The sequence below is a fragment of the Myotis yumanensis genome, unplaced genomic scaffold, assembly GCF_028538775.1.
Source record: "Myotis yumanensis isolate MYYU_CA2020_CCGP unplaced genomic scaffold, mMyoYum1.0.hap1 SCAF_13, whole genome shotgun sequence".
Taxonomy (NCBI): domain Eukaryota; kingdom Metazoa; phylum Chordata; class Mammalia; order Chiroptera; family Vespertilionidae; genus Myotis; species Myotis yumanensis.
This window is the reverse complement of record NW_027223764.1, coordinates 26700113-26728075: the sequence shown is the minus strand read 5'-3', so window position 1 is coordinate 26728075 and position 27963 is coordinate 26700113. Positions and strand designations below refer to the sequence as shown.

At 38.2% G+C, this 27963-nt stretch overlaps 1 protein-coding gene across 3 annotated transcripts; it reads left to right on the top strand.

Annotated features, from left to right (window-relative positions):
• Positions 1-76: 76 nt before the first annotated feature.
• LIPN (lipase family member N) lies at positions 77-27711 on the top strand. Of its 3 annotated transcripts, none has more exons than XM_070432749.1 (11): positions 77-229; positions 3822-3879; positions 5128-5243; positions 6081-6198; positions 8302-8467; positions 10247-10356; positions 12761-12897; positions 20190-20336; positions 21986-22057; positions 22647-22718; positions 26307-27711. In XM_070432749.1, exons 1-11 carry the CDS (start codon positions 179-181, stop codon positions 26538-26540), a joined length of 1281 nt encoding a protein of 426 aa, XP_070288850.1. In that variant the 5' UTR covers positions 77-178; the 3' UTR covers positions 26541-27711. The 3 variants fall into 3 exon arrangements, with proteins under 3 accessions (XP_070288850.1, XP_070288849.1, XP_070288851.1); XM_070432748.1 differs by having other exon boundaries at positions 8302-8500; XM_070432750.1 differs by lacking the exon at positions 3822-3879 and having other exon boundaries at positions 160-229; positions 8302-8500.
• The last annotated feature ends 252 nt before the right edge of the window (positions 27712-27963 follow it).

Genomic DNA, 27963 nt, shown 5'->3' with positions numbered 1-27963 from the left:
ACTCAAATACAAATTACTTAATGCCACTCATTAAGTAAGCAGTTAGGCAGGTAAACCGGCTTGGAGGAATGGATGGTATAAATTTCCTCCCACTATGGTATGGTCCTTCCTCTTCATTCTCACAAAGCTTTGACCTTTTCCACCGGTAGTGTCCTGATCCTGCCACTGCGGGTCGTGGATGTCATCACAAGCAATAACCAGCACTCTTGGTAATAACTTCTCTTTAAATGTAAGTGATCTTTCTTTTGAGCATTTTGGTTTGGGGTGGATAAATATTCATTTAGCTTGTTATGGCCTCTTTTTAAAAACCTTCAATAGTTCACTCATTTATGATGGATAGAATTTTTTATTTGTCATTTCTCTCTTCTACTTTTTTTTTTTTTATCATAGCTGTACTGTATTTGAAGATGGGTCTAGTGTAGTGGAGCTGAAATTGAGATGCATTGATACCAACACTAAAGAGAACATGCTCCACTCTAATAGGTAATCTCAAGAACAACACTGTTTCTTATAGATATCATGAACATTGACAACTTTACTTTATGGGTAAAGAAATAAAAATTTGAAATATAATTTAAAATGCCTTTCCTAATGCCAAAATGTGCTAATCAATCATCTTACACACACACACACACACACACACACAGCTTTGTTGCATCCTGTTTGAATTTTAGTATGCATAAAGAATTACATAAATTATCTAGTTAGCTGGCAACAAATTCTGTGGTCCTGTTCATACACAGTCTTTTCCTCCAAGGCAAAATTTGTCTCAATTTGTAAGGTTTCGAATTATTCCTTTTTCCAAATACTTAGTTTCTATTTTGTTGGTTATGCCTAATATTTTTTAAACTTTGAGTTGTGTGCAAGGGAAAATTATGCCCCCTTTGAAACAGTCATGTGTTACTAAAAGGCAGTCTTTGGGGGAAAAGAAGCGAACATACAGACAAAAAGATGATACTTAATAGCAAATATATTTTGAATTAGAACATTGGGAGAAAAATAAGAACTATTTTCACAGATAGATACCAAGGTCAAGGATCTATGTTCAACCATGTATTTTCAGCCATCTTGATAATTAACTGGGCAGCCATCATTAAACAATTTGCTGAGGCTGTGATATGATCCTTGGGTCAAGATATCAGAAATACCACAGGACTTCTGAAAGGCTGCTCCTTAATCTACATTTTGGCCAACATTCCTTTCCAGCTCTAATATCATCTAGCTTTATGAAAAACAAACAACAACAACAAAGCAAAAAAACAAACAAAAAACGGGAAATTTGAGCTTCTAGAGCAGTGGTTCTCAACCTTCCTAATGCCGCGACCCTTTAATACAGTTCCTCATGTTGTGGTGACCCCCAACCATAAAATTATTTTCATTGCTACTTCATAACTGTAATTTTGCTACTGTTATGAATCATAATGTAAATATCTGATATGCAAGATATATTTAGGCGACCCCTGTGAAAGGGTTGTTCAACCCCCAAAGGGATCGCGACCCACAGGTTGAGAACTGCTGTTCTAGAAAGTAGGAGCCATCATTTGATATTTCACAGAGCCAAGGAAGAAGTTTCAATGTATTTCATTTTAAATCATTTCAATATATTAAATCATTACTAAAGTAGCAAACTTACATTGTAATAAGAATGATGAAAACATTGTGGAAAAATTAGCTTTATTTATTTGATATGGCCTTGTATCTGTCAAATAAAAGAATTGGAAGAATTCTCCAGATTATTTAAATAATCCTCAGATAATCTTCAGAGTTGAGGAAGGAATATAAAGAGGCAATAGCATTGAAATTCTTCTGAGATTTAAGCTGATCTACAATTTGAAAAAACCTGAGCAGTTTAACCATATTCATGCTATTTCCACATTGAGTCATGGCAACAAATCAACATTAATAATGATAATAATAATGTGCTTCCTAGAACTCTCCAAAGAGTCCATTGAAGTTTTGTTGGAAAGGGTTGTTTTAGAGTCATAACCCATGAGAGATTCCAGACAAGTCTACACACTTCTACCATTGTACTGTCCACAATGGCAAAGCATGGTTGAGTCCCTCATCAAATACTGAGTATGGGCTGCTACATAATCTTTCCACTTAGTCCAGCAAGCTGAGTGTTTCCTTTCACACCACATTTGTTTAAATGGCATAAAATTTCTCACACAGTGGAACAGATCTTAGGATTTGGACAAATATGAATAATATTTTTGTTTTTGAAAGTATTTGAGAATGAGTCCAAACTAATAAAATTGAAACTCCTGTATCATGCTTAGTAGCAATGTAAGCCTTCTTCCTGTTGGAAAATGAACAAAATGTAATGATTGTGTGTACTCTACAGGCATGCAAAGTGAAGTGAAAAATTCAATCACATACACCTCCATTATCTAGTATTTCAGGTGGGGCATAACGCTAAATTGTCTTTATTCTCCTCAGGTCTTCAGCTCTACCTGTTTAAGGCAGAGTCTGTTTGTAGATTAGCTCCCACAATGGTTGCTGCCAAGGTTGGCAACAGGTTGAATCCCTTTAGCAATATGAGTCTGTTTTCTCTGCCACACTGCTAGTTCCAAACTTTTCCTGGACTTAAGAGTTGGGAGTCAGGATGGCCTCACCTTGTCAGTTTAGGTACAATCAATCACATCCCTGCACACTAGATCAGTGATTTCAACTTTGTCATCTCATGGCACACATAAACTAATTACTAAAATTCTGCGACACACCCAAAAATATATTTTTTGCCAATCTGACAAAAAATAAGTATAATTTTTATTTATTCACAAAAAAGTATTAGTAATAGTCTGCCCTTTCTGCTTCAGAGTGACTAAAAAATCAGGTGCCTATACATGTATACCATAAGGATTTCTAGTACCAAGAATTAACCAATCAGAGACAACCTTATTATGTGACGTGACCAATAAGATGCAACTCTGTTATATAACCTAAGTATTTATGGTTCAGGATAGGGCATTCATACCAGATGGCTATTGTTGTGTTGGCTGTTGTTGCTTTTTAATTTGACAATGTATGAAAAGTGAGGTCAGTGTCCTGACTGACTAGTGAGGTATTGTGTGTTTTAAAAATTCTTGAGGCACACAAGTTGAAAATCGCTGCACTAGGTGGTTGACATCAGTACTGTCACATATAGTTGACCCTTGAACAACAAGGGAGTTAGGGGTGCTGAACCCTTACCTAGTCAAAAATCTATTACTTGACGCCCCAAAAACTTAACTACTAATAGCCTACTAATGACAGGAAGCCTTACTGATAACATAAACATTGATTAGTACATATTTTGCACATTAGAGGCATTATATACTGTGTTTTTACTATAAAGTAATCTAGAGAAAAGAAAATGTTATTAAGAAAGAGAAAATGCATTTACAATATTTTTTGAAAAATATCCGCATATAGGTGGACCCACCCAGTTCAAACCCATGTTGTTCAAGGGTCAACTATACATTGTGTCATTTGATCGTCACAGTAATGCTGTGGGGTTGAGGAGGTAGTTAGTATTATGTCTTATCTTATGTATAAGGATCCTGAATACATTTTACTTCCCCATTTGACTCATTGGTTTCAAAATGTTGCTGAACCCTCCCAACAACAATAGACAATGGAAACATGAGGATTCAGTCAAACTGGTTATTTGGCATCATATAGACCATTATTTCCCAACCCACAAGTGCATTGTGGCATTTGGTGACTGGGAAGACGCCCTGGGTGTGTATCATAGTCCAAGGTTTCCCCATTTCCCCGGGTTTCCTGTCTCTCATCTGTCTGACTTCTTACTATCACTGCAACCGTATCTCATTCTTCAGCCTGATGTCACATGCCGAAGATCAGAAGTTCCTAATCCACAGGAGTCCTCAGTAGCAGGTAAAATCAAGATTTATCACAACCAGGAGGCAGTTGGCTTGAAAATCAGGTTGTAAGGGCTCTTCAGTGAGGCTGCCTGTGTTCTTGTCGTAGTTCTTCTGTCACCTGTTGGCCCTGTGACCTTGGGCAGATCTTAAGTTTCTTTCAGCCTTTGTCTTTTTCATTGATAAAATGAGGATAATAACAGGAGCTACCTCATGGAGTTTCTTTGAGGTTTAAATAACAAATGAGAAGTGATTAGAACAGTGCCTGGCACAGGCCAAACATTCAATAGATATTAGCTGTTATTTATTTCAAAAATGTTGTAAATTATATACCACTTACAGATATAAAACTGTCTTAACCAGATAGCAAGTGTACGGAAAGTATTTAATTTCAAAAGTAAATTCTGAATTTCTAGAAGTCAGTCATTAATTTGTTATAGCCAAGGCTCTCTGCTATTCCTCTCTCACTCCTTCTTACACTAAGCGATGAAAGAGCTTACACTGCGCTTAGTGTTCTATGTGTCACTTAATCCTCTCTCTAACCCTGTAATCTTCCTTATAACCATGTAATGTTATTATCCGCTACCATCAAGGAAACCAAGAGACAAAGCCACTAAAAATAACTTGCCCAAGGTTAAGAATCTTGTGAAGTCCAGAGACTGGACTTCAATCTCATGCCGTTGGAGCTCTCATATAATGAGTGCTTACACTGAGATGACGTTGTCCTACTTTGAAAAGACATGATTTAAGCAATGCCAAGAGGACAAATTGCACGTTCATTTAACGTTTGCCATTGGGTGTCCACAAGAGAAGTAGTCACACCAGTAGAAACTTAGCGCCAGCTTGTTTGTGTGTTTGGAGCTTCAGTTCTTGTTTGCTCTGTGGAGTGGTGAGCTAGACTATAGGGTACCTCCACTTTCAGCTTTTCCAGGGTGTGGAAATATGTCTTCTGAGTCTCTAGGTGTTCTGGAAAATCTCAGGTGAACAAAGACTTAAAATAATTGAAAATTTTTCATTAAAATAAGAGATAAAAATAAGTCTTCACACTAAACTAAATTCATTTTATTTTCAGAAGTGGGCTATTTCAAGGTAGTTTTTGTGTGAAAAAAATAGTTCAATAATGCTCAGAGTTAGGTGGCTGTACTTGTTCTCTTCCACACTTTCTCAGGGTGTTAGTCACATTTTTATTAGGGTACTATTTTCATTTCATTAATCAACTCTGATGTATAAAATTAATCTGTAATTATTAAATGTTTTATATCAGGCATTCCAATGATGTGGCTGTTTTTAACAACAACCTGTTTGATTTGTGAAACTTTAAATGCTGATAAAATCTTTAATTTGGAAAGAGAAGCGAATCCTGAAACGTGGATGAATACTGTAAGTCATGGAAAATTCCAAAGAACACCAAATAAAGCAGATAATAGGTTATAAAATTATTAAAAGTCCTGTTAGAGCTGAAAATCTCTGATAAGAAAACAGATAAAACAGGCTATTTTTTAAAAATATTTTTTTATTAATTTCAGAGAGGAAGGGAGAGGGAGAGAGATAGAAACATCAATGATGACAGTGAATCATTGATCTGCTGCCTCCTTCATGCCTCCTACTGGGGATCAAGCCTGCAATCCGGGCAAGTGCCCTTGACCAGAATCGAACCCAGGACCCTTCAGTCCACAGGCCGATGCTCTATCCACTGAGCTAAACCAGCTAGGGCTAAAACGGGTGATTTTTAATATTTCTCCAAAAGTCAAGCTAGGTTGGCCTGCTCTTTTGGCTGAATAAATAATACTTTCTAGTCATGCAAAGCAGAACTGTATTTTTAAAGAAAACTTATATTTTTAATAATATTAATAATTTATATTTTAAGCCACCTGGATGATATTTATAACTGCTCTCTATTGGCCTGTGATCTTATTATCTTTAAACCAAGAAAGACCTCAAAGACAATTGACTTGAGAATATAGTTTGTCAAAAGAATGGGTCAATGCTAAATATTATCTCCCCCCCCCCACTAAAGAAATATCAATAATAGACATTTTCTAATATTCTACTTATTTTTTATCAATACTTTATTTAATAAATTAATTTTATAGTTACCTGGGGCTACAGATTACAGATAATTCACCCTGATAAGCTTACAACAGATACTTTGTTCTAGTTTCTTTTGATAACCTTTCTAGAAAATGTTTAGCTAATGCCTGTGTTTTCACTGGCCAGAGTGAAATCATCACCTATAATGGCTACCCCAATGAAGAGTATGAAGTTATCACTCAAGATGGGTACATCCTCAGTGTCAACAGAATTCCTCACGGGCGAAGAGATACTAGGAGTGCAGGTACAAGTTGTGCCCTTCCTGATAAGGATTGGATAAAACTAAAATTTAGTGCTGGCTTTTCTTTAAGAGAGTGACTGATATATCGAACATTTTTTGAATTTTTGCATTAGTCTTTAAATGGTTAGCAGGGAGTCTCATTCTTTTCTAATTCTCAGAAGACTGCCAAGAACCTAAAAATAGCAAGGACAAGACTGATCTTGTTGACAGCAACTAGGCTTGCTTGTTTGGGTGTAAAGGCAAAGGTGGAGCCTATGTTTTGTAAGCTCATTACTGATTTTCCAGGTGATGAACTTCTGTATTCCAAGAAAGTGGATTTCCTCACCGTTGGAAAGGGATTTGTTGGGTTGTATAAAGTTGGTTGTGGGGTGCCCCGAAAGAGTATGTCTGGCCCTCACTAGGATCAATAGACCATCCTCTTCATGATAAAAGTTTAACTTAATGATTGGCATTTCCGAAACTTCTTCCAGGAGAGAAAACTTTAACATTCACACATGCTCTGATCTAAGAGACAGATGGTTTGTGGAATGAAAGAGCATGGGGTTAATATGGCCTTGTTCTAGAATGAGGAGCCAGCCATGCACAAGCAGAGGGGAAACTAGAACTGCAAAACCTCTGAAGAGGAAGAGAGAAGAGCAAGCAAAATCTCTGCAAAGCCTCAGTGACTACTCTGCATCATCTCCCCCACCACCCACATTCAGAGGCCGCTTTAATCATGTTGTTTGACACTTTCTCCCCCTCAGAAAGAAATCTGTAATTCAAGAGTTTTTTAAAAGTGGGGAGAGTGTGATGTGAGTGGGATTACCTGACAAAACACGAGACACCTAGTTAAAGTTGAATTTCATAAACAACAAGCAGGCTTTTGTATATGTCTCACTTGAGTATATAGAAATCAGATGAAAAAGTTACTCATTGTTTTATTCAAATTTAATAGGGCCCCAGGTCTTTTTATTTATCACTTTTGTTTGTTTGTTTGCTTTTGGCTAAATCTGGCAACCAAATCTTTTTCAGGAGTGGGGGAGCGGGAACTATGAAATACAAAAGGGGGAAACTTTTTCAAGGAAAGGTTTTGCTTCAGGAGGAAGAATTTGGGAAGATTTGGAATTAAAAGTCATTTCTCAGGAGTATCACTCTTAGCAAACCTATGAGGTCAATACTATTAATCGTTACTAGTACTATTAATCGTTACTTTACTGATGATGAAACTGAGGCAAGCAGGTTATGAAATAGACTTGAAGTCACACAAATAGCAAGTGACAGAACCAGGATCCAACCCCAGGCCACCTGACTCCAGAGCCTGTGCTCTTAACAATTAAATTATAATTTAACATTTTACCCTGGTCCTTCTCATCTCCCCCAATGAATACTCTATCCATTGGGAATTTGAGAGTTGGCAGAGGGGTGTTGAGCTGATTTTACTATTATAATTTCCAAATGTTCTTCCGTGGGTGGAGGCTGGGTGTTTGGTTAGAAGCTTGGTGAGAAATTAGTGATTGTTCATTTATACTCACCCCCTCTTCTTCCCTAAAGGAAGGACTGGAAGAGGCATAGGACTCCATTAAACATGATCGCTTCCATGTCGCTGTAAGCCAAACCCAGAAGACATATAAATGTGAAATCATAGAGCACAGCAGTTACAAGCACATGCTTTGGCATGAAATAGAGCCCAGCTTGAGTCCTGACTCAGTACCTTGTTAGCTGGGTGACCCCTTGGGAAAGTTACTTAATCATCTTAAGTCTTAGTTTCCACACCTGTGCAATGAGGATCCTCAAAATAGTAACTAATTTATAGAGTTATTGTAAGAATTTAATAGGCTCGAGCATGTCAGCCAATGGCCATAACACCAGGTACACAGTATTTGCTCAAGAAATTTGCTTTGTGCTCCTAAAGTTCTACACTAATGACAGGGAAAAGGTGAATGGTGTTTTTGGTTTTTGCTTTTTCTGGTATGGTGTGTGAGTGTATGTGTGTGTGTGTGTGTGTGGTGTGCACACGCACGCACACACACACATTTCTATCATGTTCCTGAGATGCTCTATTTATCATAAACTATTTTCTCATTAACTACCTATCTCTGTTGTCTCTCTTTTCCTCCCTCGCTTCAGGTCCCCGGCCTGTTGTGTACATGCAGCATGCCCTGTTTATAGACAATTCCTCCTGGCTTAAGAATTATGCCAATGGAAGCCTTGGATTCATTCTCGCAGATGCAGGTTACGATGTCTGGCTGGGGAACAGTCGGGGAAATGTTTGGTCAAGAAAACACAAAACACTGTCAGTGACTGAAGAAAAATACTGGGCCTTTAGGTAAACTGTGTCAAGTTTGAGACAATTTTGAATATAATAGTGTGAATGATATTAATAATCTATGACCTTTGAAGTCACAGTTCCTTGTAGTTCCTACTAACATCTCAAAAGTCAGAAATAGCAAGAAGCTTTGATTTCCACTGATTCTCCCATAGTCAAATTATATCATTTTAACAAGATTATTTTAACATCCAATTTTATCCAATGCTATACATTAAAAGTATGTCCCAAAGGACAGCACAGGAATTCTTATGACCAATGTATGCAGTCAATCCATATTTATTTAGTGCCTAATATATGCACTATTCTAGGCTCTGAGCATACAAAAGGGAACAATGTCCCTGCCCTCACAAATTTTCTATTCATTCTAGTGCTGCTAATACAAGTCCTTTCTTTTGGACAGCCAATCAATTTCACAATGATGTGTATCAGTACTAAATTTTTTTTTAGAGAAACTATGGTTGAATTTTATAGAATACTATTTTTTGTTTTGTTTTTAAATATATTTTTATGAATTTCTGAAAGGAAGGGAGAGAGAGAGAGAAAGAGAGAGAGAGAGAGAGAGAGAGATCAATGATAAGGAAGAATCATTGATTAACTGCCTTCTGCTCTACCTTGACTAGGGATTGGGCCCACAACCCAGGCATGTGCCCTGACCACCTGGAATTGGACTGTGACCCCCAGGTTCGTAGGTTGACGTTCAACCACTGAGCCATGCAGGCCAGGCTAGAATACCATTTTAGAAAATTCTAATTTGAGATCTTTAAAACTTTGTTAATGGGCAATGGAGAAGAATCTTTTGATATGCTGAGTGTTTCTTTTAGTGAAAGTGTTTCTGGGGTCACCAGAGGACAAGCTGGTGCCCACAGTAGGCTTTCCTTCATAGGCCTAAGTTCACTGTCATATGCAAAGTAATGAAATACTCAGAATCCACTGGCAGGTTGAGAAGAAAGGAAGGTTAGAATAAATTGTTAGAGTCAGAGCTTTCGAGCAGTGTGGTGAACACTGGGAAATATTTTGTGTCACTGGTCCTTGGCTGGGAGCTAGGATCTTGTTTACTGTAAGGTATCACAACTCCCATACTTGGGAGTATCAACCTAGATATTTCCTCACATGTTGTTTATTAAAACAGTCCTCTAAATCATGGGATACCTGACTCAACTAAATGTTATGTACCAATTGTTCTCCTGTATCAATACTAGCTGAACTGGTACTGTAAGATTTTGGTATATGTTGAATATATATGTTCCTTTATATAGATAGAAATGTTCATAACAGCAACAACTAATTGCAGCCAGAGTCATTTCTTTAATACTATCCAACCTTAATGACTTCCTTATAGCAGGTGCTATCAAAAACTAGTACATGCGATCGTGATTTACAACCAATTCTGTTTCCAAAGTGGGGCATTAAAATGGCCCTGAGAGTCTTAAGTTCCCTGGGGGAGTCTAAAGGAGTGGCATGCAAACTAGATTGGGGGACGGGGGAAGGGAAGTGAAGCAAACACAATGGAAGGAAGTGAAGAGGAGAAATAAGACTGAACTTCAGACACTATACACAAGTCTAGAAATCATTCCTGTTATTAGAAAGTAACCCATGTGAATGCAGTAAACAAAAGTTATAATAGCCTACATGTAACTGGATAAATAATGAAATATACACCAAGTAAGTGTAAAAAATGTGATCAAATGCTCCGAGTTTCAAACTTAGTTGGGAGTATTTATAAGACCCTGTTTTATTTTGCAGTTTTGATGAAATGGCCAAATATGATCTCCCGAGCATAATAGACTTCATTGTAAATAAAACTGGGCAGGAGAAGTTGTATTTTGTTGGACATTCACTTGGCACTACAATAGGTATGTTTACAAAGGTCAGTGTTTTACAAGGGTCAGAGTCTTGTAAGAGTTCACCTTTAAACTGGAACAGAGTTACTGCCATTAATAGTGTCCTTGATTCTCTGTCCTTTCTTAGCACATAATCCCAGTGCCCTAAGAGGCTATAAACCTGAATTTCAGAGACTGTACATCGGCCAAATATCTCCTTCGTTTCTGACCATAACTACACATTTGTAATGGTGATGTAATTTCCCAGAATAACATGTACACCAAATCCAAAGAAGTATCAAAAAATAAGTTTCTATACTCCCTCTGAGCTGAAAATGTAAAGCCTAATGACATAAAATAATCCCTGAAGAATATAATCATACCTTCCTCACAACCCACATGGAATTTTTTAAAAATAAATAAAAGGGAGGAACTTACATTTATATTTGAACAAATTGAAAAGATATGATTATTTTTTTTTGAGTTGGAACATGAAAGTTTACTAAAATAAATCAAGTGGAAATATCCATTTAGTGTATAATATAATATGGAATACCAATTAAATATAAGAACTATGTAGAATTTTTTTAAAAGTCCAAAGGCTCTGCTCTTTTAAAACATACTTTTAAATGATTTCCTAGATCTTTTTTTTTTGAGTGGGAGGATCAATAATCTAGTTCCAAATAAAAATGTAAAGGGATCTATACAGTTAAAAATGTGAATTTGCTAGTGATCTTCCACTGAAGTTTCCAATTTTAAGAGATTGGGCTACGTTAAAACTATTTAAGTATGGGTGAAACTGTGCAAGAGACAGTAAACATTCTTACAGTAGTCTCCATTATTATCAACAGAAAATATATATTTATCATTGCTTTATATTGATCAGCAGCTTACAAGCTTAGAATAGGCAGTGAGCATCAGAGGGCATTCTATAAGGGTATCAAAGAACTAATAGGAGATCCCCCCCCCCCAAAAAAATAATAACTGCTACTAACAAGTAAATAATTGTACTATCAAAGCTAACATTTAGTGAACATTTACTGGGTTTAGGACCCTGTGTTTAGGAGCTTTCCCAAAATATCTCTCTTTAAAACTTTCTGTTATTATTTCTGTCTCCCAGAAGAGGAAACATACATTCAAAGAAATTAAGTGGATTATTTGAGGTCTGTTAGCAAGTAAGAGGCAGAACCCAGGTTAAACCAGGTCAGTTAGACTTCATCCATAAGGTGCTTCGGCTTCGGATGGAGCAGGAATGACTGGAGTGGAGTCCAGAAAAGTGAGTAGGACTTTTACAGGATATGCTCTTATATGTGCTCTTCAAGGAGAGCAGAAAATTTGATCATCAGTGATCTGCATCGCATTCAGGGCATAACATTTTTTAGTGAGTATTATTTGCATACGGGGCAGAGCAATTTTTGTTTTGTGGGAAAGGCCCACTGTTTGCAAGACACTTAGCTACCAAGGCCCCAACTCATTAAGTGATAATAAGGCTCCGGAGTTAGTGTGGGCAAAAAAAACTACAGAAGTCTTCTAGGGGGAAGTATTATGTCTGTTTCAGAGTTTTTGTATCAACTGATACAAAGTCAGCTCTTTTTTTTTTTTTTTTTTGGCCAGGACAGTTTCAATAAGAATTTCGGGTGGGGCGGCGGGGGTGTGGTGGGGGGTAGAAGCTTCTGCTATGGAAACACACACACACACACACACACACACACACAATGGAGGGGGGCCAAGAAGGCACCTTGGAGAACCAAAATACACAGAAACTCCTCGGAGCTTCTTCTGTGTAGTGCTGATCTCCTCACGCTCACAGGGCTAGCAATGGGTGCAATGCTATTACTTAAAGTTCAGAACAAATGGACACACCTGGTTCTTCCTGGGACCACAGAGGACCGAGGGAAATCCCCTTCTCTCTTGAAAGCAGGAAAAGAATTCTGGAGGGTTGGTAAGCATCTGGTGAAGCAGTGAGAGCAATGAAATCTCATTCCATTGTGAGAAAGGAAAACTGGAATCACTCGATGATACTGCAGAAAGGCCTTCTTCGTGAGTCACCTCCCAGGAACTGATTCTTTACTTCTGGAAGCTCTGGACTCATTCTAGCACCTCAGCGTTGGGGGCAAAATGACAATATTGCCAGAAGTTCCTCCAGGCTTTGAAAGTGAGGTTGTCCATAGTTCACTTGCCAGTAGCAGCTTATCCCTCACTTTCCCCAACCCAGTTACACTGTCCAGTATTTTAAAAAAAAGAAGAAGAAGAAGAAGACTTGAGAGCAGAGAGGACTGAATGCAGATTCTCTTTGCAGAGACTCAGAAGAGTCTCCCAATTCATTCCCAAGATCATGGCAATAGATGGATAAAAATGACAGAGTCCCTACTTTTCTTAATAGAGACATTGTGCAGTTCTCATTTTTACAAGCGTGTCTTGTCTCCTGTTCTCTCAGGGTTTGCAGCCTTTTCCACCATGCCTGAAGTGGCACAGAGAATCAAAATGAATTTTGCCTTGAGTCCTGTGGCCTCATTCAAATACCCCAAGGGTATTTTTACCAGTTTTTTTCTACTTCCAAGTTCTGTAATCAAGGTAGGCTCCCCATTTCACCAAAATGTACTTGAGGGTCTCATTTTGGATCATAGATACTCATTATTTTAAAGTCTGTGATGAAGTAAAAGTAGGAAGTTTAGATGAAATCTGTGGAAACCAGAATCTGCAACCAGGTGCTTATTTGTGTGTGTGTCCGTGTGTGTGCGAGTCTGTACCACACTATCTACAGCTGTCATATACAAGTTACTACACTCAATCATTAACAGACTTGACTATATATCAGAACTGCTAGCTGTGCTGAGTGCTATGTCAGCTTAAAGTCCATTCATGTTTTCTTGTTCCATTCTTGTTCCACTGGGCTGGTCAATGAACTTGCAATGTCCAAATGGAAGACAGTTTTCTAGTTTCGTATGGTCACTGATATCCTGACTTTGATGTTAAACATGAATATGGCAACTTGTTGTAATTTACTAAAACTATGATTATAAAGCCTAATTGTCTTACAACTCAATTATTTCTTTGAATATTTATTGGTTATTTTCCAAGGATTGGAAAAGCAGTTTGATTGCTAATTGTGGTTTTGGAATTTTATCAATTTAAATTATTTTTCTATTTGCCTTTTGTTTCTTTAAAAAGGTCATTGGCACAATGAACATAGTATTTTACCAAGATTGCACCTTAAATTTGGGGTGAAGGATAAAATCAATTTTGGCCAAAGTGAGGTCAAGACCAATTAGGGTATCACAGTAATTCATATATAAGAAGAGACCCTGGTTTATGGTGGAGAAATAGATATGGAAAACCATTGTTTGTTGAGCTAAGACAAGGAAGAATTTCCATAGGGCCTAATGATTGGTTTGGTAATAGTTTGATTGTATTATCTACTTGAGCTCAAGTAATATAACTTCCCTTTTGTGTGGTTGATAGTTCTACTGCAAAGTGTATTGATATCAGTGTTGGATGTTTCCTATATTTGAACAGATTGAACAGACAAATTAGTTAAAATCAGAGAGACACCTCTATCACCAGTTTTACATATATATTGCTTTGCCTACAAAGATTGGGTCTGAGGCAAATATTGTCCCTGGCTTATCTGTTTCATATCCCCTACTGTCAAGTTTCCTGCCACTGTAAGTCGCATTCCCTGACCTCGCCTGGCACTTGATAATATCTGTTGCCCAGAGAAGCTCCAGTCCTCTCATCAGAGATTCCCCACCCAATCTTACTTTCCCAAGCTCTAACATGCCACCTCCCTTTCTGTCCAGTGGCATTCTCTACTTTTCAGCATAAGCACTAGCTAATCTGGGACACTCCTAGAAAAACAATGTGCACATGGGTAATAGGGAAAATCCTACTTTTCCTTCTTATTTACGGCAATATTTAACCTTAAGGAGAAATATTCTGCCTTTCTTGCCAATGATATTAAAGATGAAGTCAATTACTGATTTCCAGACTACAATGACAGAATACAGAGAAGCTTCACCATGAAGAAGCGAATTTGGGGTTGAGGGTGCTCACTGCAATCTCCTTATAAATTACGCCTGGTGATCTTCCCTGGGTGCAGATGGATTCATAAGTATCATAGTTCCTTTGCCTGAATGACTTGGTCTCCTTGACTGCAAGAGCAAATACAAATTGTTCCTCAAGAATCCTTATTTCGAAGCTGGGGAGGTTCAGCTGAGAGACAGTCTGCAGCCAGGAAAGACAGAAAACTCCTAAAAAATGCGGATGGTTAGAGATTGAGGCTGAAACCTCCCTCTGGGCGCCAGCGCAGCGGCGAGACCGCGCCATCTCAGGCAGCGTTTACCAGCATCCAGAGATCGGCTACTAACCCGGAGGCAACGATTCGCAAACAGCGCGACTGCAAGAGCCAAGGGAAGACCTGCACCCCTCCACGGAAAGATTCAAGCAACAGCGGCCTCCTGATCACCACACGCTCTGCCTGGGGAACAGTTGCTGCGTCTGAAGCCTCCCTCCACCAGCCAGAAGAGCCACCACAACTGTGAACAGCACCCATCAGAGGCCCTGCTATCAACAGAGGAGCCGCTGCTACCACAACCGCCCAAGGAGCAACCACAGACCGAGGAGCCACTGCCACCCAGGGAGCAGCCACTGCCACCCAGGGTCCAGCCACTGAACGATTCAACAACTAGTAATGTCAGTGAGATCAAACATGGGTAGACAAAGAAACCCCCAAAGGAAAGAAAAGGAGGACTCGCCAGAAAAGCAGCTAAGTGAGACAGAGATATGCAACATGACGGAAAAAGAATTCAGAGTAAGGTTCCTAGAGTACATGCACCGGATGTTCAAGAAGCAAGAAGAAACAGATGAAAAACTCAACTACGTATGCAAGAAGCTAGAAGAAACAGATGAAAAAATCAACAACTTAAGTAAGTCCCAAGAAGAAATGAAGAGCGACTTAGCTGCAATAAAAAACACCATTGAAAGTATCAATAGTAGACTGGGAGAAGCGGAGGACCGAATCAGTGAATTAGAAGACAAGGAAGCAAAACACACTCAAACTGTACTGCAAATGGAGAAAAAAATTAAAAGACAGGAGGAGAGCCTAAGGGAACTTTGGGACAACATGAAACGAAGCAACATACGAATAATAGGGGTGCCAGAACAACAGAAAGATGAACATGGATTAGAAAACCTATTCGAAGAAATAATATCAGAAAACTTCCCTGAGGTGGGGAAGAAAAAAGTCACACAAGCCCAGAGAGTCCCAAACAAGGTGAACCCGAAAAGACCCACACCAAGACACATCATAATTACCATGGCAAATGTTCAGGATAAAGAGAGAATCTTACAGGCTGCAAGAGAGAGACGGAAAGTAACATACAAGGGATCTCCCATTAGATTATCAAATGATTTCTCAACAGAAACACATCAGGCCAGAAAAGAATGGACGGAAATCTACAAAGTGATGCAAAGCAAAGGACTGAATCCAAGAATACTCTATCCAGCAAGGCTATCATTCAAAATTGAAGGGGAAATAAGAAGCTTCACAGACAAAAAAGGGCTAAGGGAGTTTATCACCACCAAGCCAGCCATGCAAGAAATGCTAAAGGGACTGGTGTAAAAGAAGAAATATCAAGCTCAGAAAGAAAACAGCCACACACACACACAAAAAAGAAATGGCTACAAACAAGTACCTTTCAATAATAACTTTAAATGTAAATGGACTAAATGCTCCAAATAAAAGACATCGAGTGGCTGAATGGATAAAAAAACATGACCCATACATCTGCTGTCTACAAGAGACCCACCTCATTGGAAAGGACTCACACAGACTGAAAGTGAAGGGATGGAAAAATATCTTTCACGCAAATGGAAAGGAAAAGAAAGCTGGGGTAGCAATACTTATATCTGACAAAATACATCTCAAAGTGAAGGCCATAACCAGAGATAAGGAAGGCCACTTCATAATACTAAAGGGATCAATACAACAAGAAGATATAACCCTGGTAAACATATATGCACCCAATGCAGGAGCACCCACATACATAAGAAAACTTCTGGAAGATATCAGAGGAGATATCGACAATAACACAATCATAGTAGGGGACTTTAATACACCATTGACATCACTGGATAAATCCGCTAGACAAACAATCAGCAAAGAAACAGCAATCCTAAATGACTCACTAGATCAGATGGACTTAATTGACATCTTCAGAACACTACACCCCACAGCTGCGGAATATACATTCCTCTCAGGTGCTCATGGGACATATTCAAAAATAGACCACATATTGGGCCACAAGCAAAGTCTCCACAAATTCAAGAAGATTGAGATCATAATAAGCATCTTCTCAGACCACGATGGCATAATGTTAGAAATAAACTACAATAAAAACAACCCAAAATACTCAAACACTTGGAAGCTGAATAGCATGTTATTAAATATTGATTGGGTTACCGATGACATCAAAGAAGAAATTAAAAACATCCTGGACACTAATGACAATGAAAACACAACAATCCAAAACCTCTGGGACACAATGAAAGCAGTCTTGAGAGGGAAGTTTATAGCTCTACAGGCCTATCTTAAAAAACAAGAAAAAATGGTAGTTAATCATCTAACTCTACAACTCAAAGAATTAGAAAGAGAGCAACAAGAAAACCCCAGAGTGAGCAGAAGGAAGGAGATAATAAAGATTAGAGCAGAAATCAATGACATAGAGACCAAAAAAACAATACAGAAAATCAATGAAACCAAGAGCTGGTTCTTTGAAAGGATAAACAAGATTGACAAACCCCTCGCCAGGCTCACCAAGAAGCAAAGAGAAAGGTCCCAAATAAACCAAATCAGAAATGATAGAGGCGAAATAACAACAGACCCCACAGAAATACAAATGATTGTTAAACAATACTACGGGCAACTCTACTCCAACAAACTAGACAACCTGGAGGAAATGGACAAATTCCTAGAAAAATACAACATTCCAAAACTCAATCAGGAAGAATCTAAAAACCTCAATAGGCCAATAACTATGGAAGAAATTGAAGCAGTCATCAGAAAGCTTCCAGCAAACAAAAGCCCAGGGCCAGACGGCTTCACAGGGGAGTTCTACCAAACATTCAAGGAAGAACTAAAACCTACCCTCCTCAGACTACTACAAAAAATTCAAGAGGAAGGAACACTTCCAAGCTCATTCTATGAAGCCAGCATCACCCTAATACCAAAACCAGGTAAAGACATCACAATGAAAGAGAATTACAGGCCAATATCCCTCATGAACATAGATGCCAAAATCCTCAACAAAATCTTAGCAAATCGGATCCAGCAGTACATCAGAAGGATCATACACCATGACCAAGTAGGATTTATCCCAGAGATGCAAGGATGGTACAACATCCGTAAATCAATAAATGTGATACATCACATAAACAAATTAAAAGAAAAAAACCACATGGTCATATCAATTGATGCAGAAAAAGCATTCGACAAAATCCAACACCCATTTTTGATAAAAACTCTCAGAAAGGTGGGAATAGAAGGATCATACCTCAACATAATAAAAGCCATATATGACAGGCCCACAGCCAACATCATACTCAATGGACAAAAACTAACACCATTTCCCCTAAGAACAGGAACAAGACAGGGATGCCCACTCTCACCACTCCTGTTCAACATAGTACTGGAAGTATTAGCCATTGCAATTAGGCAAGAAGAAGAAATAAAAGGCATCCAAATTGGAAAAGAGGAAGTAAAACTGTCCTTATTTGCAGATGACATGATATTATACATACAAAACCCTAGAGACTCCATCAAAAAGCTACTAGACTTAATACATGAATTTGGCAATGTAGCAGGATACAAAATTAACCCCAAGAAATCTGAGGCATTTCTATACACCAAGAGTGAACTTTCAGAAAGAGAGATTAGAAAAACAATCCCATTTACCATCGCACCAAAAAAATTAAGATACCTAGGAATAAACTTAACTAAAGAGGTTAAAGACCTCTACTCAGAAAACTACAGGACGTTGAAAAAAGAGATAGATGAAGACATAAACAGATGGAAGAACATACCATGTTCTTGGATTGGTAGAATCAACATCATTAAAATGTCCATACTACCCAAAGCAATCTATACATTCAACGCACTTCCCATTAAAATACCAATGCCCTTCTTCAAAGATCTAGAACGAACTCTCCAAAAATTCATCTGGAATAAAAAAAGACCCCGAATAGCTGCAGCGATCCTGAGAAAGAACAAAGTAGGTGGGATCTCAATGCCAGATATCAAACTGTATTACAAAGCCACTGTTCTCAAAACTGCCTGGTACTGGCACAAGAACAGACATATAGACCAGTGGAATAGAATAGAGAGTCCAGAAATTAGCCCGAACCAATATGCTCAATTAATTTTTGACAAAGGAGGCAAGAACATACAATGGAGCCAAGATAGTCTCTTCAATAAATGGTGTTGGGAAAATTGGACAGATATATGCAAGAAAATGAAACTAGACCACCAACTTACACCATACACAAGAATAAACTCAAAATGGATAAAGGACTTAAATGTACGACAGGAAACCATAAAAATTCTAGAAGAATACAAAGGCAACAAAATCTCAGACTTATGCCAAAACAATTTCTTCACTGATACAGCTCCTAGGGCAGTTGAAATTAAAGAGAAACTGAACAAATGGGACTACATCAAAATAAAAAGCTTCTGCACAGCAAAAGAAACCATCAACAAAACAACAAGAAAACCCACCTCTTGGGAAAACATATTTGCCAACGTCATATCTGATAAGGGCTTAATCTCCAAAATTTATAGGGAACTCATACAACTTAACAAAAAGAAGATAAACAATCCAATCAAAAAATGGGCAAAGGATCTAAATAGACACCTTTCAAAAGAGGACATTCAGAAAGCCAAGAGACATATGAAAACATGCTCAAAGTCACTAATCATCCGAGAGATGCAAATCAAAACAACAATGAGGTACCATCTCACACCTGTCAGAATGGCCACCATCAACAAATCAACAAACGAGAAGTGCTGGAGAGGATGTGGAGAAAAAGGAACACTTGTGCACTGCTGGTGGGAATGCAGACTGGTGCAGCCACTATGGAAGGCAGTATGGAGGTTCCTCAAAAAATTGGAAATGGAACTCCCATTTGACCCTGTGATCCCACTACTAGGAATATATCCCAAGAAACCAGAAACACCAATCAGAAAGGATATATGTAACCAGATGTTCATAGCAGCACAATTCACCATAGCTAAGATCTGGAAACAGCCTAAGTGCCCATCAGTAGATGAATGGATTAGAAAACTGTGGTACATCTACACGATGGAATACTATGCTGCTGTTAAAAAGAAGGAACTCCTACCATTTGCAACATCATGGATGGAACTGGAGAGCATTATGCTAAGTGAAACAACCCAGTCAATGAAGGAAAAATACCACATGATCTCACTCATTCATGGATAATAAAGACCATTACAAACTTTTGAACAATAATAGATACAGAGGCAGAGCTGCCTCAAACTGATTGTCAAACTGCAGTGGGAAGGCCAGAGAGAGTTGGGGGGCAGGAGGGAGGGGAGTAAGAGTTCAACCGAAGGACTTGTATGCATGCATATAAGCATAACTAATGGACATAAGACACTGGGGGGTAAGGGAGGGTAGGGGTTTGTCAAGGGCGGGGGGGAAAAAAGGACACTTATGTAATACCCTTTGTAATACTGTAAGCGAAAAAAAAAAAAAAAAAAAAAAAGAATCCTTATTTCTGGGATGATGAGAATGTCAAAAAGTTTGAAACAATTCTTGAAAAGAATCATTTTTTTTTTTTTACTTTTACAGAAATTTTTTGGTACCAAAGGTGTCTTTTTAACAGATAAGTCAGAGAAGCCACCTTTTGCCACAATGTGCAACAATAAAATATTATTGGTGCTATGTCGTAAAGTAATGGACTTATGGGCAGGATTCATCAGGGACAATCTGAATATGGTATGTATAAGGATTATGGGACCGTTGGATGTTTTGAGAAATTCCAGCTTTCCTTTGATTTAGTTTGATGTATCTATTACTCTGCATAAATTAATATGGTATTCTAAGCTCTTACATGCAGAGGTTTGCTTGCTATCCATAGATTAGGAATTCAATAGCCTATGAATGTGAAGACTGGGAAAAAGAATAAATAGGCAGCTTCAACCTTCCATCCCTGATTAAGTTTAGGAAAATGAATGTTCCACAATAGGTAGTAGTTTCACATGTTCATAATCAGCCATCACTTACTACCGTGAGTTTGATCTTACAATTAATATAGTGCATTAAAAATAAAATCCTAGAATGAAACTGAGAGTCGTAGACACAGACAGACAACAGCATGATGGTTACCAGAGGGAAGGGGGAAGGAGGGACAGCAAAGGGGGTCAAATATATGGTGACAGAAGATTATTTGACTTTGGGTGGTGGGCACACAATGCAACATACAGGTCATGTATCATAGAAATGTACATTTGAAACCTATTTGACCCTATTACCCAATGTCACGTCAATAAATTTAATAAAAATTTTAAAAATAAAATAAAATTCTCAAAAAGAAGTGAAAAAGCACATATAAGCATTGAACTTATTTTGTGTGTACCCTCACATGTTGGATGACTCTGGCCTCAAATGAATCTCATCAGTTAACTTAGAACTTAAAAGACAGAACAGAATGGAAAAGGAATCCCTTTTCTATGAAGAAGCAGCAGTCCTGTTTCATCAACTCTTTGTTTCCTGTTACTGAGAATTCAAGGAGGAGGAGGAAGAGTTGGCATCTGCAGAGGAATGTGGTTGGATAGTTAGCTCTGTCATATTCCAAATGGCAGCCAAATGAGACTAGTAAAGCTAGTCCCAAACGCTTGTCTATCAACCCACCCTACTCCTATTTGTTAAGAAGCTAAGTTGTGTTAGACCAAAAACCATGAGGAGCCATTATTCAAAGCCTACTTATTCAAAAGTAAAGATTTTTTAATAGTTCCCTTGATTAGTTTTATGATATTCTCAGATATAAAATTATGATTACTATTGTATCTCTATAATGTTTACAAAGATCGAAGAACAGTGCACATATAAATGATTGTTTGTTAGCTTTTCTTTTGTAATATTTTATTTTATCTTCATAAGAGCCCACCAAATTGGTAGTGTGATTTTCATTATCTTCATTTAATAGATGACAATACAGAAACTTAGAGATGTTAAATAACTCGCTCAAAGTCACAAAGATTATAATTAACAGAGTTAGATCCTGAAGTTTAGGTATTTTTGATCTACTGATCTGCAATAGTGTGTCTAGGCACACTTGCACATTGCACCTTTCCTCCATGATGTCCATTCTTGCTTCTTTTACTTCAAAGTAAACAAATTATCTTATAGTTTCAGAGCTGATGCAGGTTTGCTCTCAAGCAACCCATGCCACTGGTCAGCCCATAGCTCACTCATGTTCAAGTGTCTGACAAAATTTCAGACTTATCTAGATGATTCACATAGATATTTTCAAAACCCCCAGTATTTGTTTACTAAGTTTTAGCTGAATTGTTTTCTGTTTTTGAAAGGCATAGTTTATTTCTGTGGGTGATTCTTGCTGTAACATGTGGTTTATTTCCCTTCAGAGTCGAATGGACGTGTACATGTCACACTCTCCCACCGGATCGTCAATACAGAACATCCTCCATATAAAGCAGGTAGTGACTTTGTCATGGAAAACCATTCTCATTCCTATTTTCATTATATGTGAAAGGACAGAGTTAACAGGCCTCCTCTAAGAACTTTACCAGCTGGCTTCCATTTTGTCCTTGTCACATCTTAAATGGTCTGATTTCCCTGGGTTTTAAGAGAAATGACAAAATATGGTGCAGAACAAGTAGGTAACATAAATAATTCCCATCTTAAATCAGAGCTTGTAAGAGAGGCCCTGAGCTAAAGCAATAGGTAAGCTGGGAAAACCTCAGGAATCGGAGCCTTCCCCAGAGAGAGGAATATGACTTCTCCCTAATGAGTTTTGGTTTTCCATTAGCTTATCCTACAAACCACGGGAGATCACTTCTCTCTCTCTCTCTCTCTCTCTCTCTCTCTCTCTCTCTCTCTCTCCCTTGTTTTTCACAGTAAAAACAGGTAGTGACTTTGTCATTAACCCATGACTTTGTCACTACCATCTTTTACTGGCTGGGAAGCCTTATTTTCTTTCTAGTGTACAGTGTTTTTCTAAGATTTGCTGTTAACATTAATGATTCTGAATATTATATTACTAAAAAACACACACATTTATTTCAGCTTTACCGATCTGATGAATTCAGAGCTTATGACTGGGGAAGTGAAGCTGAGAACATGCGTCACTACAATCAGGTGAGTTATTCAGAATGCCTCCAGAAGGGTGGTTTTGAGACATTGTAAAAATAAGTTATTTGAGAGTGAGAAGAATCCTGCCTGGCAATTGGTGGCATTCACATGGATAGATAGAGCTTTTTGAAAATTTTGTGATTTTGATATGTATTCATTGTGAAAAATCTAGGGGAAAAAAGGAAGCATATGCTAAGGAAATTAAATAATTTATAACCCCTCCACCCAGAGATAACTAGATATATCAATATTTTGTTGCATTCATTCCAGTCTTCTCAGCATTACTGCTCTTACACAGCTTTTAGCATTTCTTTTAGTATGGTAATAGCAAGACATAACCAATGTTACTGAGGTGTTTTTTAACATAATCTTAATGGCTGCATAATAGTGAAAATTGTTTTACAAAAATCTACACAAATTTACAGAGTAAATGAATACACATTTCTTGATACTAACACCAAGAATTTGGATACAACATGAACATTAAAAAAGTATTACCCACCATGAAGACTTGTCTTAAGGCATCTTCCTCCTTCTAACGTTACACATCCAAATCTATAGATTCCTTTGGCCCTCCTGTGCTTTAACCAATGTTGTTGCCATCATTTCTTTTCTCAAAGTCAGGAGCTGGGCTTCTCTGTTTGAACTAAACCCATGAAATTAAAATTTTTCAATGTTTTCCAAGACTGACATATTTAAAGCTATTCTTAATGCAAACCCACATTAATTAGGCTGTTTCTGACCATCAAAACAGTCAATCAGACCAGTTATTTCTCAATAATATATTGAATTGTTAGAGAAATGATTCTCCTAGCTTTTAAGACAACTATAAGAGCTATGCATATTCTTATTATTTTTAACTGCTTGATTATGGTGTTGTTTACATACAATAAAATTCACTGATTTTACATGTGCAAGTCAATGAACTTTGACAAATATATTCATTTGTGTAACCACAACACAATCAAGATACTATAGAACATTTCCATTACCCAAAAACTTTTCTCCTACCACTCAAACTATATATATTCACAAATGCTTAGAAAAGGGTCAGAAAAAAAAACCCCACCTAACAAATGTTAAAGTTATTATCCTCAGAGAGGGGAGGAAAGAAAGGGTGAAGTAAATGGACATGATGGAGTAAAGGAGGCTCTATTTTGGATTTTACATACTTCTGCTGTCATCCATTATTTTTATTAAGCGGGTTATATATTGTTTACTTTTTTAATATCTATTTTTATTGATTTCAGAGAGGGAGAAAGAGAAAAAAAAAACATCAGTTATGAAAGAGAATCATTGATTGGGTGTCTCTTGTATGCATCCCACTGAGGATCAGGCCTACAACCAGAGCATGTGCCCTGATCGGGAATCTAACCGTGACCTCCTGGTTTATAGGTTGATGCTCAACCACTAAGTCATGCCAGCTGGGTTATATTGTTTACTTTTAAAAGAAAATGGAACAAAATATATCACAGTTAAAACCATTATAATAAAGTTCTTCTTTTCAGCTTTATTAAGGTAAAATCAGCAAATGAAATTTTAAGATTGAAGTGTACAATGTGATAAGTATGTGATAGTGTAAATGTCCTTAGAATTTATCCAGGCTGATCCTCTTTTATTTGTGTGTGATTTTAGATCATTTTGAAACAGGAATTTTAGGGGTAAATAAGACAGGTTTAGGAGATTTTAGAAATTTTGGAAACTAAGGGGACCATGGAGGAAGCACAGGGTTGCAGAGCAGCAGAAGGTATATTTCCATAGAATGGGAAAGCTGAAAAGCTGCAACCAGTATATTTCCATAGAATGAGGGAGCTGGGAACAGCAAAAGGTCTATATTTATAAAATAAAGAGAAGGAAGCCCTTCATCCAGAAGCAGAAGAAGAGAGCCCAGGGGGGAATAGGAAAACAATAAGGAAGGAGGGAGGGAGAACCTCACATGTCCCATGTGAGGCTCAACCTTAGAGCCCAGGGGTTAGTATAGTAACCAGTCTACGGGAATAGTGGCCAATCAGAGGTGATATCAAGGCATCAGGATCTGCAGCCTTTGTAAGCCATAGGGAAAAAGAACTCATTGGGACCCTTTCCCCCTCCCTACTTGGGAGTCCATTCTGTGGGACTCTTTCCCTCTCCCCATGTGGGAGTCTGTACTTGTTCTTCAATAGATCTCCACCTTTGCTAAATCACTTTCTGTCTGTGGATTCAATCTTCAATTCCGGCGGACAAACAATCCAGGTTCCAGTCCAAAAATTCCATTTCAATTTGAAGTCAATTTTTATTACATTCTAATTTTATCAGTTTGCCCTCTTCTTAAGTTTCCAGCACAATCTCTGTGCCTACTCTATATTTTTTCGGGAATAAGAGGATTAACCCATGCAAGCTCCATGAGGATAGGGATTACCTTCTCTTTTGTTCACCAATGTTTTCTCACCTAGCAGAGTACCTGGCGTTTACTGAGCCCTCGATATTTATTTGTTGCATGAGTAGAATTTCTTAACCTCCCTCTTACCACCTGAAAATGTCTCTGGCCCCTTGATTCTAGCTATCTTTTCTCTCTCAGAAAATGAAGATCCTCTTATTTTCCAAGTTCACCTGCATGTGCCCTTGACCCTCATTTCTTTTCATCCCTTCTTTACTCTTACTCCTTTTATTCTCTTCAAAGAGCTCCTGTACCTCATGAAAAACAAACAGTTACAATAGTTTCCTTGCAACTTACTCCCCTAACTTGGATTTTGTAACGCAATGATTTCTGATTTTTTTCTTTCCCTTTTTGTTTGCTCTCTTTGTCCTCTACACTGGCTACTCTCTGTTTCCCACCACTGTCCAACTGTCAGCATTTCCCAAGATTCTTAACATCTCTACACTAGTATCTCTCTTCCTTGGAGAAGTTAGCCATCTCCATAATTTTAATTATCTCCTTCTGTGGACCATCCATATTGCTTGACTAGATTTTTTCAGGAACCATCCTTTCTTCAAGTCATTTCACAAACTCATGTTCATACAGGCCTCTTAAGACAGAAATGAACCTGCTTTGAGAAATGAACCTGCTTTGTCCCCAAAACTTCTGAAACATGTCCAAATACCCTAGCCTGGCATTTAGACTTTGACTGTCTGTCTCCAATCTTATATCCTACAATATTCTTTCAAATGTTTTCTTCTCTGGGTATACACTGGACAGCTTGCCATTCCTGACCATGGCATACAGGCTCTTCCTGCCTCCTAGGAAGCCCTCCCACCCTCCTTCCTATCTGTCAAATTCCAACCATCACTCAAGAGTCATCTCAAATGACTTCTTTGTATATGAAGCCTCCAACTGGAAATAACTTCTTCTTTGTCTTCACTTTGATTGTCTTTACAGAGTGTTTTATAGCATTTAACATACCTTATTTTGCATACAAATGTGTGTTTGGTTATCTTGCCTGTGTCTTCAAACTCCTGAAGATAAGAAGCATTGCATGTTTCCTTCCTATTTCCCTCAGTGCCTGACTGAACAATTGACTTGGTAGATACCGACTTGGTAGCCTCTCTACTTATTTGAATTCAGTTGTTTCTGTGAGGAGCTTCCTCTCATGAATGTCCTTTCTTTCTCCCCCATAGAGTCGTCCCCCACTGTATGACTTGACTGCCATGACAGTGCCTACTGCTATTTGGGTTGGTGGAAATGATGTCCTTATAACAATCCAGGATGTGGCCAGGATACTCCCCCAAATCAGGAATCTCCGTTACTTCCAGCTATTGCCAGATTGGAACCACATTGATTTCATCTGGGGCCTTGATGCTCCTCAACGGATGTACAGTAAAATCCTAGATTTGATGAAGACATATTCCTAACTACAATACATCCACTTTTCCATTAAAGCTTGCTCTCAACCCCAGGAGGCTTTGGGAAAAAGAATAATCAGCAGTGAGGTCTACTCCAGCATCCTCCACCTTGTTGATATTGCTGAATGTTCCCTTGTCAAGGAGTCTCAAGGAGAACATCCCCCAATCAATGGTATCCCACAGATTTTCCACTGGTGATTTGCATTCTTCATGAACAAGGAGGAAGATCTTTCTCCCTGTCTTGCTGATTCACCCACCTACAGAACCAAACAAGAGACAGAAAGGAAAATTCCTCAAGGCAAGCCTCATGTAGTGCTAAGCATGGAGCAGAATTATCCCTAAACATCCCCATTCTTGCCTAATTGTAAGTAGGTTGGTGTTCTCCCAAACTAGTCATTCACATTCCTCACTCACCTGAGCCATACCTGCATGCCACCTATGATACTGCTTTTACAAGTCTCAGACTCAATTTGCTTATTTATATTTTAAAAAAACCTTTTTGGAGCTACTATAAATGGGAGGAAAAGGTATTATTTACCCCAACTTGAAGATAAACATGAACTGTAACAATGAAAAGCAAATAATTGATAATAAAATTTCTAGATGCCATGACTAGTCAAGGCCCCTGAGTTTTAGAACTGCCTTCTTTTTGGTAAACATGCCCTCTTGATTTGAAAGGGAGATTGGCAAGTGCTAGAAACAAAGACATAAACCAGAGTTTGGCTTCCTCCTTGCGCTCAGAAGATTGAAAGAAATTTGACAGTGAGTCTTTGGTAGGATGTATCATGGCCCCCAAAGATGTCCATGTCCTACTTCAAGAAGCTAACCCTACCCCCTTATATGACAAAAGAGACGTTGCAGATGTGACAAAGTTAAGGTAGTTAAGAAACTTGAGGTGAGAAGTTTATCCTGGGTTATCTGAGTGGGATCAAAGTACTTACAGGGGTCCCCATAAGAGGGAGGCAGGAAAGTCAAAGTCAGAAAATATGACAGTGAAACAACAAGAAGCTGGAGTGATGCACTGAGTCAAGGAATTCTGGCCGCCTCTGGAATCTGGAAAAGGGAAGGAAACAGATTCTCCCAGAAGTTTCCATAAGGAATGCAGCCCTACACCTTGATCTTAGATTTCTGATCTTCAGAACTGTAAGAGAATAAACTCACATGATTTTTAAGCCACTAAGTTTCTGGTAATTTGTTACAGCAGCCATAGCAAACTAATACAGGGACTAACTCTCATACTATGTGATTCAATGCTATTTAATACCATACTTGTGTATCTGCTAAAATATATCATAGCTCCTGTGGTACATAGCCTACACTTGGGGAAACACTGCCAACAAACTCACAAGGTCATCATGGAAAATGGTATTCCATAGACTAACGCAACTGCAGAAGGATTTAGGCCTGAGGCAGTGAAGCTGGTTGCTAAGAT